An 18,527-nucleotide genomic window follows, 5' to 3' on the forward strand; every position below is an offset into this window, starting at 1 on the left:
TTGGATTTGTGACACCTTAAGGGTAGAGCCAACAAGGACCATGCAGCTGCTGTAACACTGGCATCTGGCACAGTGGGTGTATGGGAAGGAACACTGAAGAGGGCACACCTTACCCAGCAGAGAGGTCAGGGGAGGGTTCCCAGAAGAGAACTGCTCAAGACTTTAGAACATGAGTCAGATGAGCTGAGCAAATACCAAATACGAGTGAAGTCACACAGACCTGAAGAAAGTCCTGAGCTGGACTCCCCTCCCGGGTGGAAAGGCCACGGGGGTGGAAAGGCCACGGGGGAGAACTAGGCGGCTGTGTTCATTGCCAATACAGAGCGTTTACACTGGATCCGACGCTGTGGGGTCATTTACAGGTTTTATTCCCTTTATCTTCAACAAACCCATAAAATTGGAACAATGGGTTATCCTCATTTTAGATGAGAATACAGACCAGGGGACATTAACTTGAACAGCTAAGTGTTGTGCAGGGTCCCCTAGCCCAGGACTTCGGAGGCCCTCTGAACACACACACTGGTAGCTTCCATGAACTCAAGTGCACTCACTCTCCACCCACCCTGATGATGGAGGACAGGGATGGGACAGAGGAGGGAAGACATTCAACAGAAGAAGTAGATTTGGCCAAACGCTGGAAAACAATGAACCCAGAGCCAGATGCCAGGGACTGGCAGCGGGTCTCTACCCTCGGTTTAATATTCCGCCTTTGCCCTTTTGCAATTGTGAATGTTGACTAAGGAGTGCGTCGCTTTCATTTTCACTGGGCTTTGCAAATTAGGTAGCTCGCTCAGACGGTACCCACCAAGTGCGCACCGGACATTAAGGGCAACTGAAGGGATTTTCGCGGGTAATGTCCAAAAGCTCGGGCGCACGGTGGAAGGCGCGGCAGGAGCGGAGGGCGAGGTTGTGGACGGCCCCCCGCAAGGCTGCTAGGGTCTTCTCAACAAGTACTGAGATTCCCCGTGTGACCCGGCCTGGTAGGACCCACTAAGGTGCGGAGCGGGGTCAGCGGACTTTGCCCGCGGGAGTAGCCGGCTCTTTGGAACCCGGCGCGGAGCCGGGGCGCGTGCGCGTGGTGACAAGGAGCGGCGCGCGCGCGGGTGTGGGCGGGGCACGCTGCCCAGCTCCTCCTCCGCGCCCGGCCTGGCGGCGACAGCCACTCCAACCCTACGTAGGTCCCAGCAAGAGGAGGAAGCGCGAGGCCAGCGCCGCCAGACGCATGGAGCCCAACGTGCGCTTCTGGATCGCGGAACGCCGAGTACGCCCGGGCCCGCGCGGCTGGGGGCGGGGAGGGCACGCCGCGTGGAAGCCACCTGGCCCTGGCGACCTTGGCGGCCCACGTGGCTGCCCTGCGCCTCCTGTCCTTAGTCCCTGAATGGCCCTGGAGGATGCATCCCCCTCCCACCACATCGCAGGCCGGGGAAGGGGGACGGAGGGGTAACCCAAGCTTGCGGGTGGCCACGGCGGCTGTTAGTGTGCATCCTTTATTCCCCAGACTGGGCTGGGGAGGGTCGCCGCAAGGTCACCACCCAGATTCCCACCTACCCGCCCCACCCCCCCCCCAGCCTGGTCCTACTGGTGTGTGCGGCCTGAGTTGCCCAGTAGCAGTTTGGGGAGATACAGGTATGTTCAGGAGTTCCTGGCCTCCCACCCTTGATAGGCCAGCCACTCAGTGAGACCCCAGGTCGTCCCTGCACAGGAAGTTCCAGGGCTGATAGAAATGTGACCTGAGCCACAGAGGTACTTAAAAATTTTCCAGAAGTCTCATTTAAAAAGTACAAAGAAACAGGTGAAACCAGTTTTAATAATGTATTATTTAACCCCCAACAGATGCGAAATAGCATTTCAACATGTAATCTAAAAAACTTTTTTTTGGGTACCAGGAATTGAACCCAGGGGCACTCAGTCGCTGAGTCACATCCCCAGCCCTATTTTGAATTTTATTTAGAGACAAGGTCTCACTGAGTTGCTTAGCCCTCGCTACTGCTGAGGCTGTCTTTGAACTTGGGATCCTCTTGTCTCAGCCTCCCGTTGTTATTAGACTCATTTTTGGTACAGTTCTTAAAAGCTAGGTGTGTTTGCTATACCTAAGTCTATCCCAACACTTACCCCATTCCCATGCTCCATAACACACAGGGCAAGCTGGACAGTGGGGCCCCAGGCATTCCTTGCAGCCTTGACTTAAAAGTAGGGCCTAGCTTTATTTTGAGTGAAGAATTTGAGAGAGGACCAGGAATTCCAGTTCTCTGGGTAGAGCCAGGACTTAAAGGCTGAACCCTTGCAAAGTCTGGGGCCTGGTTGGGAGCCTCTTCTCTGCATGTGATCTGAGCTGCACTGACCAAGGCTTTACTGGAGTGTCTATCTGTTCTTTACTATTGGGGCTAATAAGCCTTACAGAAACCAGAGGGCCAGGAAAGAGATTTTGAGACCTTCTAGGTTGTTCCTCTGAGGTCATATATGGGACGTGAACGCAGGTGTGTTTGATTGCAGAGTCTGGGATGTTAACACTCGATGGCAGCTTGATCCTGAGTGGTCAGTCACAGACTGCTGCCTGATCCTGGCTGTGTGGCCTGGACTCCATCCAGGAGCCCTTCTAAGCCTCAGTTTCCTTACCTCTAAAATGGGCATGTTATGAGGACTCCAGGAGGTGATTCCTCTAAAAGGCAGAACACAAGACAAGGCCATAATAAGTTAAAAAGAAAAGAAGTTGTTCACTGTTACTGCATCCATATGTCTGTTTTTCTGTTAACCCTTCTGGTCTTTTCTCCTTCAGTCTTTTGTTCAGAGGCTTCTTCAGTGGACAGAATTATTAGATCCTACAAACTTGATCACTTCAATTGTAAGTTCTTGTTTTCAGAGATGGTGAATTTATTTTGAATTTGAAGATTGTGTGTGTGTGTTTTATTCCTTTCAAATGGGCTTGTTAGAGTGAAAGAGTGATAAACATAAGCATACATCTGGTTAGCAGGGACTAGCACGCCTGCATCTGGGGTCAGAAAGTCGGAAAGAATCAAGACTATCTTTCTGTGTAGCAGGACAGGCAGCCAGAGCCAGTCAGCAGCCTTGACCGAGGCCCCAAGGGAACAGGCCGCTGTGTCTGGGTAGGTGAGAGAAGGCTGGCGTGGGAGCCAGTGGGGCAGAACTGTCAGCAAGGGGCCGTCAGCAAAGCCCAGGGCAGAAGGCCAGATAGCACCAGGCCTTTGATGCAAGAAGAGGATCTTGCAGGACTTTGTGTGTGACTGAATTGAGCAGGGTTGGCATTTGTCCTCTGAGGCCAAGTATGAGGGTTTGGTCTCTGTGTGGTGACAGCCAGAAGGATCAGTATGAGGGCAAGGCCGTTCTGAGGATGGCTCGTCATCCCAATGAAAGATGAGGGTTTGAACTAGCGTCACTGGGCATGAAGAGGAGATGCCCTGTCACCAATAATAACCCTTCAGGGTATGACACTAAGGGAGACTTGCATATTCATGCTCAAGATGTTTCTTACAGTTTTATTATAAAAGCCAGAAACTACCTGAGTGCCCATCAGCACGAAAATAGATAATGTAGCATATCCTTGCAGGGTCACGCCCAATAGCCATTTAAAGTGATGAACTTGTTACCTGTGTGTGTGTGTGTGTGTGTGTGTCTTTTTTTGGTGCTGGGGATCAAACCCAAGGCCTTGCACATGCTAGGCAAACACTTTACCACTGAGCCACACCCCCAGCCCTATGTTTTTCCATTTAACATTGTATATATTCTAAGTTTCCACTTAAGTGAAACACTGAGGCCTGAGGATGTAGCTCATTGGTTGAGTGCTTATCTGGTAGGTACAAGGCCTTGGGTTTGACTAGATACATACACATACACACACATACACAAAAAACAAAACAAAACAAAACATGATGTCCAAAGTTTCGTGGAAAAAGCAAGATGCAGAAAGTATATGCTATCTATTTGTTAATGGATACATGTGTTCGTGTATATGTAAGTATAAAAATAGGGACTGGAAAGGTATACCTGAACCTGAACTCATAATGGTGGTTTCCTCTGATAGGATGGGGAGGGATGAGATGGGGCTGGTGGGGGTAGTGGTAGTGATAGCAGGGAATAATTGGTTTTGAAAAATAAAATGAAAGCAAATATAATCGAATGTTTCACAGTTACTACTTCTAAGGGGATTAGAGTAGGCAGTCACACTAAGATTATATTGTCCTTTGTATTTGATTTTCTTTCTCAGATTAAGAAAAGTTCAGGGAATTGAACTGATTAGACCTGTGGCAGGTAAGACAGGAGGGACTGCCAGTGTTCTAATTTGTGCAACCAGGAAGGTAGTTAATGTCAACAAGCTGGGAAATTGGCCGCACCAGCGGGGCCGAAGGTTTAAATCTGAGTGACATGTGGGACCATCCTAATGGAAAATTTCAGGGTAGAGAGCCTCAGTCTGCACACTGAAATCAGGTGTGCAGCTAAAATACTGATGACTGCTCCGCTTGTGCTGGTGAGTAAAAATCTGAACAGTATTGAGATGACTGATTTCTTGGTACTTGATTACAGGAAAAAATAGAAAAATCAAGGCAACTGCTGTTTACCAGTGAAGATGCATACAGATTCGACGTGGATGACCAGAGGGTATGTCCCATGTGCTCAGCTGTGCCCAGTTGCCTTTAGGTGGTTCTATTGTGCATGGTGTGAAATCAGGTGGCATTTTGGCCATCAGTCTTGTCACTGTACATACTACCTAGGGATCAGCCTTGCAAAACTGGGTTAGTTTATTAAATTTAGTTAGAATTCCATCTCATAAACCACATAGAACTGGGCATGTTACAATCCCAGTGTCTCTGGAGGCTGAGGCAGGAGAATTATAAGTTCAAGGCCAGCCTCAGCAACTTAGCAAGACCCTGTCTCTAAATAAAATTAAAAGGATTGAGGATACAACTTAATGCTAAAACACCTCTGGGTCAATCTCCAGTATGAAAAAAAAAAGGCTATTGCTTGTTTTTTTTTTCTTTTTAGATTAAAAATGCTTGGAAAAGAAGCCTCGTAAGTTTCAGCTCCTTTCTAGTTTTTAGTCTCCTAAAATCACAAAACTAAACCTCCAACTAACCTTTGCATCTGTCCCTTTGAAGTCAACCGTGCATCCTGACAGCAGCAGGCTGATACCCATTCTTTTCCGACCTGCAGGTGAGCTGGTTCTCATTTCAGAAGTGGGTTGGGAAGGGCTGGAGTTGTAGCTCATTGATAGAGCACTTGCCTGGAACATGTGAGACCCTGGGTTCGATCCTCAGCACCACATTAAAAATAAATAAATAAATAAAAATAAAGATATTGTGTCTATCTAAAACTAAAAGAAGAAGAAGTGTGTTGGGAAGATATGATTTGCAGAAAACCCTGCCTGCTTTATTTATTTATTTTATTTTTTGTGGTACTGGGGATTGAACCCACTCGACTGCTCAAGCTACATCCCTTTTATTTTTTGAGACAGGGGCTTGCTAAATTGTGAGTCCTGTGGAGCAGGACTGCTCACCTCGTGGTAGCTGTGAGCAAAAGAGAAAAGAAGAGACTGGGGTCCCACAGTCCCCTCTGAGGGGAACTTAGAATCCTCCTGCCTCAGTCTCCTGAGTCTCTGGGATTATAGCCTGTGCCACCTTGCCTGAGTGCATGCTCTATTTTATTCTACTTTTTCCCTAAAGGGATTTCTGTGGAAATTCTGGAAGCCACAGCTTCAAAAGAATATTTGAAAGGTCTGGTGTTGACAGTGAAGAGCAGGCTCAGGACCCAGAGCTGATTCAGTCCTGTGGAAAGATCTGGGCTTTTGGAACAAGTACCAGGCCTGTGGGTAAATCTCACCCTGCATCCTCAGGCCCCGGGAGCAAGCCAGGATGCAGCTTGTCAAAGCTGGATCAGAGCTGGCCTCTTGTAAGGACTACTTATAAGCCAGCCTCAGCAATATAGCAAGGCCCTCAGCAATTTAGTGAGACTCTGTCTCAAAAAATAAAAAGGGCTGGGGATGTGGCTCGGCAGTTAAGTAAGTACCCTGGGTTTAATCCCCAGTACCAAAAAAAAGCATTAAGGGGGGAAAACTTAGCATCAGGTAGTGCATAGTCACCCTGTGTGGACGGTAAGGCCATCTGTAAGCAGGGCTTTGTGGACATCCTGAGAGACCATCCCAGACTTCACCTGCAAGGTGATAAGTGTGTACACCGCTGGCCTTCAGGGAGAGGGCCTGGGAGGGCTGGTGGCAGCCCTCTGCTTAGGTCTTTCTGTACTGTGCTGTTTTAACTTTCTGCCATGTGCACATGGTTGTTATTTTTATTGTGGGATGGGGGGTATAAATCGTTCCCTGAGGCCTGAGCCCTGGGGAGGCTGGAGAAGGGCCTTAGGGAGCGGCACCCTGGAGGCCACCTCTGCCTTAGCAGCCATGGTCACTGATGCTCTGCTCTTCTCTGCCAGCTTTCCTGCCTTTGACGGTGCCCACGGTGAGTAAGCCATCATTCACTATAAGGTTTGGGAGGATGTGAACTGTCTCTTGACCTTGGCCACGTCTCCCAGCGCTGGATCCTTGTCTGGGCCTTCCTGAAACATGATGGCCATGGACCCCACCTGTGGCCTTTGTTGCTGTTCCCATATCGGCAACCCCCACCCCACTTACCAGTGAGGCCTCAGGCTTCTCAAAGGCCCATGTCACCAGGGTGTCCTTTTTCTGGTCTCTTACTATACAAAGCACCATAGAAGAGGCCCGTGAGTTAAGATGTGCAACTAGTCACAGGCTTCCTGTGATTGTCTGTTACCTCCTGTGTCAGTCAGCTCTCCGTCACTAGAACAAATACCTGAGATAGTCAGCTTATGAAAAGAAAAGATGTACTTTGGCTTTGAAGGTCTTGGGCCATGATTAGTTGCCACGTTGCTCCTGGGCCTGGGGCAGCACACCACTGTGGAAGTGTGGGGAGAGCAGGACTGCTCACCTCGTGGCACTGTGAGCAAAAGAGAAAAAGAAGAGACTGGGGTCCCACAGTCCTCTCTGAGGTCATGCCCCCAGTCACACAAAGACCTCACGCCAGGCCCACCTCTTCATGCCACAACCTCCTAGTGTCACCAAGCCTTTAACACACACAGTTACAGCCCCTCTGGGAAACATTCAGGTCTAAACTAATAGCACCTTTTTTCCCCAAGTCCCCCCACCACCCCCAAAGGGCTTCTCAGCTGGGACACTGAACTCCCTTCCAGGAACGTCCTCCCACTGGGAGGTGCTCTTTGTCACGTCCCTGGGTGGTCACTGCGCCACACCTGCCCCCTGTTTGCCTCCCTTGGCAAGTACGTGGACCTGCAGGAGCTCCCAGTGTCCTCGGAGCCTTTGGTTCAGGGCCTGCTGGGTGCTCGCTCACCCATCCGGGCTTGTCCACTGGCAGTCATGCATCTGCCACCCTCCTGCTGTCCCAGCCCCTGGGGGGCACAGTGCTGCGGCTCCCTTGGGAAGTCCTGTGCTGCTGCCAGCTCTGCCTCCTCCAGACACGTGCGACTCTGCTCCATTTTCTTCTTCAAGGTATTTTTGTCAATGATGCCAGCAAAAGGGATGAAGTCCATGATTTTACCCCAGGTAGTATCTCCTCCTGTCTCCCGGTATTGGGTTCTGTTGTGCTTGAAACCAGGCTGAGGCCCGCTTGCCTTTCATTCTGCAGGTTTCCTTATATGCCTACACCACAGGGTTCACCATGGTCAATGGAAACACAAGTTACGTGAGTGTCCTGAAACCCAGAAGGGACGTGATTTGAGGTTATTTCTTTTGGAGGTTTTTTTTCTTTTGTCTGTGTGTGTGGTTTGGGTTTCTTAAGTTATTCTTGCTGGGCAAAACTGTGCATTTGCTAACTATGTACTTCTCTTTTCCCTAAGAGTCACAGTCTACCAGCAAAAATATTATTAGGAGCAGGAGTAATTGCTTCTTCGACCTTCTTTGGGGTAGGTATTTTTATAACCTGTCAAATCTTTTTTATTCCTCAGAATCAAAAAAGCTTTATTCTGATTATAAATTTATATTCTAACCTAAACGACTTGGGAAGTGTGAATAGGAAAGTGACTGTGGGCCTGTCACCTCAAAATCAGGACCCTGAATTTCTAGGCATGCCCAGTGTGCCCTTTGGGTTCACACCTATGGATTCAACCGACTGTGGATTGAAAGTATTTAAAAAAAAATGTGTCTGAACTGAATATATACAAATGCTTTTTTTCTTCTTGTCATTATTCCTTAAACAATGCAGTATAATAGTTATTTACATCACATTTACCTTGTATTAGGCATTATAAGAAATCCGGAGATGATTTAGAGTATGTTTATGGGAGGATAGGGATAGGTTATATGCAAATAATATGTCATTTTATATAAGGGACTGGAGAAGCCTCTGATTTTGACATCCCGGGTGAGTCTTGGAACTAATCCCCTATGGATACTGAGGGATGACTGTACTTAGTACTATTATCTTTTTAAAAATTAACTTATGCTGCACAGATGTCTTGTTCAAGTTATGTATTGCTTTGAATGCCCAGACACTGAAATGGTTAAAAATGTGGACTAGAGTCAGACAAGCCTGAATTCCCATCCTGGCTCAAGCCCTTCGCAGCTCTCTGACTCTGGACGAAGTATATAAGCTAAGCAAGCCCTCAGCTACTCCTGGAATGAACAAGGATAACACCTCAGTGTCGCAAGAATTCAAACAAGTGAAAATGCTGGGAGTGTAGCTCAGTGGTAGAGCACTTACCTAGCACATGCAAGGCCCTGGGTGCAGTCCCCAGCACCATTAAAAGAAAAAAAAAAATGCATGTGCTCACTTGCCACCATCTGCCCTGGGACTAGGTCAGTGTTTTAGCTTTGCTTTTAGGTGTGTTTGGCTGATTTTTTTGTTTCCGTGCAATAGGATCTTTCTCTCTTTCTAGTTAATTCCACATTTGGTACAAATGAAGTATCATCTGGATAACCCTTGGATCAAAAGAGCCTTACCGATTGTCTTTCTTGGTGAGTTATAAGGGCTGGGCACATGCAGTTCTGCTTGTTGTTGTGGGCTCTGAGTTTTCCTCTGTCTCCAGAGACCCTGGCCCCCTTGGCCACATTGAGACTTATGGCCCCCACCATCTGCAACCAGGGCCTCAAGCCCAGATGGGGTCTGTGGTTTGAGAGATGGCACTTTCTCTGTAGATACCCTTTTAATTCAGAGGACAAACACAAGCCTGGAAACACAAATACATTTTTTTTTCTTCAGTTCTAGGGATCAAACCTAGAGCCACATGCATGCTAGGCGAGTACTCTACCATGGAGCTGACCCTCAGCCCCCACGTACCATGTTCTAAAGACTATCTGCACAAACCCTCTATTTCCACCTCTTCACTTAATCCTGACAGCAACTTATGGGTAGGAAATATTCTTCCCACTTACGGGTGAAGAGACTGAGGCACAGGGAGATTAAGTCACTTGCTGAGGGTCACACAGCAAGCAAGCACTAGTATAGGAATTCCAACCTAGCGATCGGACTCCAGAAGGGGTGGCAGAGGTATTCACTGAATATTTTGTGTTCACCAGCCTGCAAGTTCACTAGTTCATGTTCCACATTTGGGTTTGGGAATCAAAGCAGTTTGAAGAGTTGGCAGAATGACATCATTGGGAAAATTATGTTACAAAAGCCTAAGTGGTCGGCTGGGCCTGTGGGAGGTGACCATTTGAGGGTCAGGAGGAAAGCAACTGTCCAAGAAGGGCCTGAAATGGACACAGCCCTTTAAAGATGTCCTTTTTCTGGGCTGAAACTCTTCCTTTGGTTTCATGTTCTTTTCCTTACATCCACAGCACAAGTCAGTGGAATGAATGTTTTTGCTTCTCGGAGTTTGGAGCCTGTCCGAGGGATTGAGGTCATGGACAAGGATGGCAATGTCATAGGACGTTCCAGAAGAGCTGGGAGAAAGGTACGGGGGCTTTGGAGCTCAGCTGCTGGCCCTTTGGGCAGAGTTGGATTTTCTGTTTCCTCTTTTCTTATTCCCATCCCCCACCCCATGCCACCAAGAGTTTCTGCATTTTACACCCTGAAGTTTAGAAGATGGCACACTGGTTTAGACAGTGCTTCCGTCTTGAGGCATTTTCTTCTTTGGGAAACCAGTTTTTGCCCTTAAGGTCTTTAATGGCCATCCACATATGGAGGAGGGTCTTTTCTCTTGTGTCAATAGATTGTAGATGTGAACATATCCCATAGCAAAACACCCCACATCAGCAGCTTGGTTGGTTCAATAACTGGGTACTTTTGCCAAGTTGGTCCATAAGTCTGACCATCATGGGGGGCATCGTATGAGCTAGGGTGAGGCCTCCTTCTTCCGTTCAGTATCCATCCTTCCAGCGTGTGCTGCCGGGGGCCCTCTTGGAGACCACCCCCTCCCAGCCTGCCCTGCCCTACTGCTCTCTGTCTACCTCACAGCAGATTTCTCTAACATCTTCATCTGTAGAGACCAGTGTGTTGTCAAGGATGGGCCTGGGAAAGAAATCCAGTCCTCTGAAGTCAAACTCATTTAAATGTCCTCAATTATTAATCATTTTTAACATTAGTTTATTCTTTTGTTCAATTCAGCAAGTAGCCTCCATGAGTGTTTCACTTATAAGAAACTAGAATGGTCTATGGTAGTTTCACTTTGGATAGGGACTTTTAAAATTATATACACACATATACATATATGCCCATATTTATACATATACATATGCATGTTTATATACACAGATGTATGTATATGTGTGTGCTTATATACGTATAAGTACATTACATATATGTATAAATATGCATATAGGTTTTTTTTCTATATGGGAATTGACCCTAGGGCCTCGTGCATGCTTGATTTTCCACTCAGTTTTAACTTCCAGGTGGTGGTATTGCCTTGAGCCATTCATACAGCTGAAGAGCGAGAGCCAGTGGTAATCAGCACATGGCCGCCTAGCTCTTCTGCTTGCCTGGCACTGCTGGGCTCTGGAGACCCAAGCCCTTATCAGTGAGAACCTCTGCTTCCAGGAGAACCCACCCAGGCTCCCAAGGGCAGGGAGCTCAGGCCTGACAGACATTGAGTCTGTCTCACCAGCAGAAATTTCATTTCTTGCATAAGGGCCAATTAAGGGGGAAAAAAAAAAAAAGGCTTGATCGTCTGCTTTAAAAAAAAAAAAAAAGTATTTGTCTCTTAAGAATAGTGTCTGCCACTGTGCGTAAGCGTAAGCAGTCTTCTGTGTTTCCCTGTCACTGAAAGGCTTATTTTGTTTGGCTAAAATTTCAGAAACTGCGTAACCAGCAATATCTGATTGTAATAAGGCACCTGGGGTCAGATTTCAGGAGGTCGGTCCCAGTTGTTCCCCCGCTGGCCTTGTAAGCTACTCACTTGCAAACAGGGGTGAGTCTACCCATGACGGGCATCTTGTTTGGAATGTCCTTCTGTTTTGCACACAGGACAGGTGGACAGAGGCATCTTGCACACCAGCGTGGAAACGCCATGCTCAGCAGCCCCTGTTCTTTTCCTGAAGCCAAAGGATTTTACTTCATGTTCTTGAAACTTATTTTAAAAATGACCCTCTCAGCTCCTTCTGATCTTGGGTGGGGAAGGGCCATCCCTGCCCAGGGACGCCTGGAGCCCAGTGTGGGTGTGTGTTGGTACGGTCTGTGGGTGGTGGTATGAGCAGAGGGCAGGCCGCAGGCCCCAGGAGAGGAGCCTGGGAAGGTAGGTTGTAGCCAAGTCATGGAAAACAGCAAGGGGAGGAAGGGGCGGAGGGAAGGCGGGAAAGGTGTGCCTGTATGTTTTTTTGGTGGTACTAGGGGTGGAAGCCAGGGCCTCACACATGCTAAACAAGTGTCCTTCCACTGAGCCATGTCCCCAGCCCTTGCTTGTTCTTGAGCACAGGAGAGTGCTGTTTTTCTGCTCAGGGGCTGGCTCTGAAGTTAACATGTGAAAGCTAGGTACAACAACATAGTCCTGACTCAGGAGGCTGAGGCAGGAGGATCACAGGTTTGAGACCAGCCATTTTAAAAAATAATAAGGGCTAATGCAGCTCAGTGGCAAAGCTCCCCTGGGTTCAATCCCTGGTACCAAAAAAATAAATAAAGTTAACATGTGAACCATTTTATAGTCAGATATTCTCTTCAGAGTCCCTAAAATTGCACTCAAGAATTCATGGTCTTGTGCTTATGATCCATACAATTATACCATTAAGTGTTTAACATATGGATTTTTTTTTTTTTTTTTTTTTTTTGTACCAGGGATTGAACCCATGAGTGCTTAACCACTGGGCGACATCCCCAGCCTTTTTTATTTATTTTTTAAATTTTGAGACAGGGTCTTGCTAAGTTGCTTAGGATCTCTCTAAAATTGCTGGGACTGACCTTGAACTTGTGAGCCTCCTGCCTCAGCCTCCTGGGTTGCTGGGATTACAGGCGTGCACCACTGCACCTGACTTAATATATGGAATTTAATGTTTAATATTTAACACATGGAGCAAGATACAGTAGAGAAAAAAAGATGATACTTTAAAAAAAATTTTTCCCCATTGTTCTGGGCGTGAAAGCCAGGGTCACATGCATGTTGGCAAGCCTCTACCACTGAGCTGCCCCCTGGTCCTGTAGAACACTTTATATCCCACAGGTGAGGGCTGGGTCCTGACATTTGGTCTTGAGAGGGGCGGTGCTGTAGCAGCATACTCAGCTGGGCTTCTGCTGACATCCCCATGGGTAGGGAGGAACCCCTGGGGAGCAGGTCCAGGTCCAGGCTATGAGGCAGAGACCTGGGTTGAGAGGAAAATACACCATGGACAGAAGGGGCAGATCCAAGGTTTCCTCCAGCGAGGCTGCCATCTGGTTCTGAGGCTTTGTCTGGAAGCTGCCTTGGTTCCTACGTGGTGGGAGCTCATTTTGGTGGTTCTGTGGCCTGATGGACACATTTGTGGGTTTGGGGAGGTAAATCCTCTTTTACTCCTCCTGGCGCCATCTCTGCCGTCCTGCTGCGCCTGGCCTGGAGAGGACAGTGAAAGTGTCACTCACTTATTTCCAGTGCCTTCTTTTTCTGGGTGGGAAAGGGAGTTGTGTTGGCTCATCTCTGTCACAAGACCTTTCATTTCACTCGGTGTCCTGAGCTGTTCTCTTTGCGTCTTTATCAGGCCGTTAGAGAAACAGCAGTCTCCAGGGCAGTGCTGTTTGGGACCTCGGCTTTTATTCCTGAAGTCTTCACCTACTTTTTTAAAAGGTAAGAGGGGCTGGGCACAGTGGCACATGCCTGTAATCTCAGCAGCTCAGGGGGCTGAGGCAGGAGGATCCCAAGTTCAAAGCCAGCCTTAGCAACTTAGCGAGGCCCCAAGCAATTTAGTGAGACCCTGTCTCAAAATAAAAAATAAAAAAGACTGGGATGTGGCTCAGTGGTTAAGTTTCCCTGGGTTCAATTCCTGGTACCAAAAAGAAACAAGGTAAGAGGGACATTCATCTCCCCAAGTAGAAATAACATTTTGAAGGTCAAACCCCTTATAAAACTTCTCTGATACTCAGACTAGAGGGAGAGTGGGAGGAGGGGGCTTCAGTGAACTTCCTGCTAAGCACCTCTCAGAGTTAAGATGATTGATCAGGGGAGGTGTGGAAATCCAGAGATGCACATTGCAGCAATCCTGGAAGCTAGCCCAGGCCCTGCCCTGAGTCTGCTCTGTGTCCTTGGGCATGTCAGAGGACTCTCTGAGCCACATTCCTTTACTTCTAGAATGATAGATTTGGATGATTTGCAGGTTTGCCCAGCTCTGATGTGCTATGAACTTTGCTCAAGCTCCCCTCTCCCCCAACTGAGCAGGTTTTAAATGAGCTTGAGAGCCAGGCATGGTGGCACATTCCTATAATCCCAGAGACCTGGAGGCTGAGGCAGGAGGGTACAGCCTCCATCAGACCCTGATCTCAGACCATTGTGCTGGGGTCTATGCGTGTTATACTGTCTTACACTCTCCCAAGGTCAAGGTCAGTGTCACATCCTTGTCTGGACCAATGGAGGTTCTGGAGTCTGACCTTTTGTGCTGTAGGGCTTGGGGCAGGTTGCTTTACCTGAACAAAAACCAGTGCTTCTGTTTCCTCATTTCTGTGGAGGGGTTGGTGACCACACAGACCTCTCAGGCTCTGGGGTCGGATGAGCAAGGGCAGGAGCACTCATCTCCTAGTGCTGCTGCATGTTGAGCTGCCAGTGTGGCTGCTTCACTGCCTGGTAACCATGGCCTGGGACTGCAGCTACATAGGAGGCGGGATTAGCCACCATGAGAGTAGGCCAGCCCCAAAATATTTAGTAAAATTTGTGAGCTTTACCTGGTGTCTTCTAGAACCCAGTTTTTCCTGCAAAATCCACAATCCTTATGGACCCTAAAACTGTCCTGTACTTTCCTGGTGATGGGGGTGATGGTGCCCGTGTCTTTCAGTATGTTTCCACAAATTGGACAGGTAAGTCCCCTGTCTCTGATTTCTTCTCAGAGGGAAAATGGGATTTTTATTTCATGATCATGAGAGTAATATAAATTATTATTTTTTAAATACAAACTTTATCAAAGTATAAAACAAAATAATATTTAGACATAATTCCATTTCCCAAATATCTTGTCGTTTTGAATTCTGTCTTTTTTAAAAATATTTTTAGTTTTAGATGGACATAGTGGCTTTATTTTGTTTATTTATTTATTTATGTGGTGCTGAGGATCAAACCCAGTGCCTCACATGTGCTAGGCAAGCCGTCTACTACTGAGCCACAATAGTAGCCCTGGATTCTATTTTTCTTTTCTTTTTTTTTTTTTTTTTAATATTTTATTTACATTTTAGTTTTCGGCGGACACAACATCTTTGTTTGTACATGGTGCTGAGGATCGAACCCGGGCCGCACCCATGCCAGGGGAGCGCGCTACCACTTGAACCACATCCCCAGCCCCAAGGATTCTGTTTTTCTTAACAGTATATCATAAATAGTTTTCTGGAATATTAAAAAAAAAAAAAAAAAAACTCTAAAAGGTATTAAAGAATTTTTAAATTCTCCATATTTCACAGCACTTCCCCATCCATCACAACTTCTGCAGTAGTGGACACAGTCCCTGTCTATACCAATGTGATGACCACTAGACACATGTGTCTTCCGAGCACTTGAAATGTGGCTAGTGTAACTAAGGGACTGAATTTTATTACTCTGATTAATTAATTAATTTTGTAGTGCTGGGGACAGAATCTAGGGCTCCACACATGCTAGGGAAGTGTTCTACCCCCAGGCAACATCCTCTGCCCAAGAATATTAAATTTAATTTTAACTTATGTGCTCACATGCAGCTAGTGGCTACTGTGATAGCACAGTTCTAGAGACAGTTTATAATATATTGTAATTTAATTTGTAATGACTGCTTGGATTCAAATTCCCAGCTTTTCCATTATCTTGGTCAATTTTCTGTTTCCTTATCTATTGAAGAGAGTCCAAGGTAATAGAAATAGTGTCTCAGAAAAGGGTTGTTCTTTATATATTTATTCTGTACCTATTTAAAATTCTGCTGCTGGGGAAGAAGAGAACAGACATTGGGGGACAGGTAATAGTCTCTCACGGGTATTTTCAGGAAGGATAGTGGGTTGAGTGTGGAAATCTCAAGAGACCAGAGGCAGGAAGTGGAGTCCATCTCCAGGTGTGGCCCCAAGCACCAAGATCTGCTGGACCTTGAAAATACCTGCCCCCAACAATATCAACAACAAAAAGCTCCCTTTTCTGGGTGTGAGAGGTGCTCAAGGAAGTAAGACCAGCAGCTTGTGAATGGTTGTTGCTGAGTGGGTATGGAGGTACCTAATGCCTGTCCTGGGCTATTGGGGATCCTTACCTCCCTGTCCCATCTTGGGTGACCAACTGCATTCACAGAAGCCCAAGGATGGGAGGGGTTCAGCGCCCAGGGCATCTCAGGAAGGCCAGAGGCTGCATTGCCTTCTAGAACTGGCCAGGGAGTTTGTCCCTCCAGAGCTTTGCTGGCTACCACCTATAGTCTCATGGGCCTAGAGATGGGTATTGGATGGTGTGAAGGGATAGCTGTTCATTTTGTTAGGTGTGATAATAGCACAATAGTTCTATAACTACATGGAAAAGTTTTTTAATCATTTGAAATTTCATACTGAAGTATTTGTAAGTAAAATGGTACATCTGAGAATTCCCTCAAAATACTCAAGAAAATCCAGGCATGGTTGTGCACACCTGTGATCCTAGCAACCCAGGAGGCTGAGGAAGGAGGATGGTAAGTTCAACGCCAGGCTTAGCAACTTTGTGAGATCCTATTTCAAAATAAAAAACAAAAAGGGCTGGGGATGTGACTCAGAGGTTAAGTGCCCCTGGTAACCGTGCCCCCAACAACAATATCAACAACAAAAAGCTCCCATTTCTGGGTGTGGGAGGTGCTCAAGGAAGAAAGACCAGCAGCTTGTGAATGGTTGTTGCTGAGTGATAAGCACATGAAGACCATTATATTCTTTCTACATTTTTTGGTTGGTTGTTTTGTCGTACCAGAGATGTTTAACCACCGAGCCACATTCCTAGCCCTTTTCTTTTCTTTTTAATATTTATTTTTCAGTTGTAGTTGGACATAATAACTTTATTTTATTTATTTATTTATTTTCATGTGGTACTGAGGACCAAATCCATGACCTTGTACATGCTAGGCAAGCACTCTACTGCTGAGCTACAACCCCTCATTTTTTTAAAAAATACTTTGTTATAGATGGCACAATACCTTTATTTTATTTATTTATATTTACGTGGTGCTGAGGATTAACAGGGCCTCACACATGCTAGGCAAGTGCTCTACCACTGAGCCACAACCCCAACCCCCCTTTTTCATTTTTTGAGACAGGCTTTCACTAAGTTGCTTAGGGCCTCATTAAATTGCTGAGACTGGCTTTGAACTTGTGATCCTTCTGCCTCAGCTTCCCAAGCTACTGGGATTACAGCCTGCACCATTGCACCCCGTCTACATTTGTTTACAACTGAAATATTCCATTAACAAGTTTTTAAGAAGTTAGGTGATCCTTTTTGCTATCGTTAGATATCACTGAAAGAGATGGACTGAGTGAAATGGTTACTCTCAGAAAATGCTTTTTAAAAACTTGATTTCTAAAGCAGAAGTCATGAGTGTAAATATTGAGGATTTAACTTTGTTTTTCAGATAAAGTACAGTAAACTTGAAGAGGAAATTCAGGCTTTGACAGAAGAAACAGAACTGTTCTATAACAGAGGGGTGTAGGCGCCAGTTATAAGTGATTCTGGCTCCTGCTTGAAGACCTCCCTGCCCTCCAGGTTTTAGTTCAGAAAACCCTGCCGAACGTCCCTGGGAACCCCTAGAAGCAGGATGGCTTCTAGGGACTTTGAGGCTGGTGGAAGAAGTGATAGGAGTGTGTCCTGACCAACGCCCCACATGAGGCTGCTGATCAGCAGCAGCCTGTGAGAGGACTGTGCAACTACTAATGAACTTTGTCTAAAGTTGAATATTGAAACAGTACAATGAAGGGTGCACCTGGCCCAGGATGTGGGCATTAAAATGACATCTCATCTCCAGATAAGCGCAAGCAGCCCTGTTTCCCTCCTCGGCTCACTCCATCCTGGACAACCTGCAAGTCCTGCCATGCTGCCCACTATGCTGTACCCGCTGCACACTGACAGGAGGCTCTCTGCCTCCTTCCACGGAAAACCAAGGATGTTGGCCAGCAGTGACCTCCTGGTTGGCGCCCAATTAGCAAACCTCCTCCACTCACACCCAGCCTGTCCATGTAAGGTTACCTGTCCCTAGGTTCTGGGCTCCTCCCTTTGGACCTCAGGGCCTTGCACTACAGCCTCTGCAGTCCCCTCTGGCCTCAGCCTCCCTCTCTGCTGGCTCCTCCCCAGGAGCATTTAAACTGCCTCATTAAAAAAGCAAAAGTCCATCCACAGTCAGTGCGCACTGCATCAGCCCAGCTTCCATTCTGCCGAGACTATTCTCACCAGTGCCACCCAAAGGCCTCACTGCCACCATGCTGGGCCCTCTGACAGTCCTGGTCCTGAGGCTCTTAGCCAGCTGCCTGCTGCACCTGGCTCTTGGGATGCCCATGGACTCCTCACACTGGCTGTGTGGACAGGAGCCCTGGTGGCCTTAACCCCCTTCCCCTCCCTCCTGATCAGCAGATTGGCCCATCTAGTCAAGAGTCCAGAACACTTCATGATCTCTGCTGCCAGCTAAGCTCAGTGCAGCAGTCCCCCCCTGCTGGTGCTCCTCATCTGCTGCCCAGCTCCAGCCAGTCCATGCACAGCCTGCTTTTCTAAACCATGCCTGAGAAGCAACCCAGTGTGTCAAGTCCATGCCTTGCCATGCCCCACAGGAGCTTCTGCCTTACTCATCTCTCGCCATTCCCTCTCCTCATTGTTCCTCCATGGGCTCTGGTCTCCTCTGGGCCTTCACATAAGCTCTTCCCTCTGCTCTGGGCTTGCACAGTTGCTGCCTCCAGGAGGCCTCCAGAATTCACAGTGCTGAACTCTGTGTCCCTGCCTGG

The 18,527-nt window shown here is 47.3% G+C and overlaps 1 protein-coding gene across 2 annotated transcripts; it reads left to right on the plus strand.

Moving 5' to 3' along the window:
- Positions 1 to 1,135: 1,135 nt before the first annotated feature.
- On the plus strand, positions 1,136 to 17,930 carry Sfxn4 (sideroflexin 4). 2 transcript variants are annotated; one of them, XM_027930063.2, is made up of 14 exons: positions 1,136 to 1,261; positions 2,777 to 2,842; positions 4,540 to 4,614; positions 4,999 to 5,025; positions 5,112 to 5,166; positions 6,436 to 6,461; positions 7,526 to 7,579; positions 7,662 to 7,718; positions 7,873 to 7,938; positions 8,911 to 8,989; positions 9,812 to 9,927; positions 13,136 to 13,221; positions 14,324 to 14,441; positions 17,171 to 17,930. In XM_027930063.2, exons 1-14 carry the CDS (start codon positions 1,223 to 1,225, stop codon positions 17,246 to 17,248), a joined length of 942 nt encoding a protein of 313 aa, XP_027785864.2. In that variant the 5' UTR covers positions 1,136 to 1,222; the 3' UTR covers positions 17,249 to 17,930. The 2 variants fall into 2 exon arrangements, with proteins under 2 accessions (XP_027785864.2, XP_071466963.1); XM_071610862.1 differs by having other exon boundaries at positions 1,146 to 1,174.
- Positions 17,931 to 18,527: the final 597 nt, after the last annotated feature.

The sequence above is a fragment of the Marmota flaviventris genome, chromosome 4 (assembly GCF_047511675.1).
Source record: "Marmota flaviventris isolate mMarFla1 chromosome 4, mMarFla1.hap1, whole genome shotgun sequence".
NCBI lineage: Eukaryota > Metazoa > Chordata > Mammalia > Rodentia > Sciuridae > Marmota > Marmota flaviventris.

Bases quoted from the DNA above. Each gene is read 5' to 3' on its own strand.
- Sfxn4 (XM_027930063.2), top strand. From the start codon at position 1,223: ATGGAGCCCAACGTGCGCTTCTGGATCGCGGAACGCCGA. The intron at 5,167-6,435 runs GTGAGCTGGTTC...CTTCTCTGCCAG, and splicing joins CATTCTTTTCCGACCTGCAG to CTTTCCTGCCTTTGACGGTG. The intron at 14,442-17,170 runs GTAAGTCCCCTG...TTTGTTTTTCAG, and splicing joins TGTTTCCACAAATTGGACAG to ATAAAGTACAGTAAACTTGA.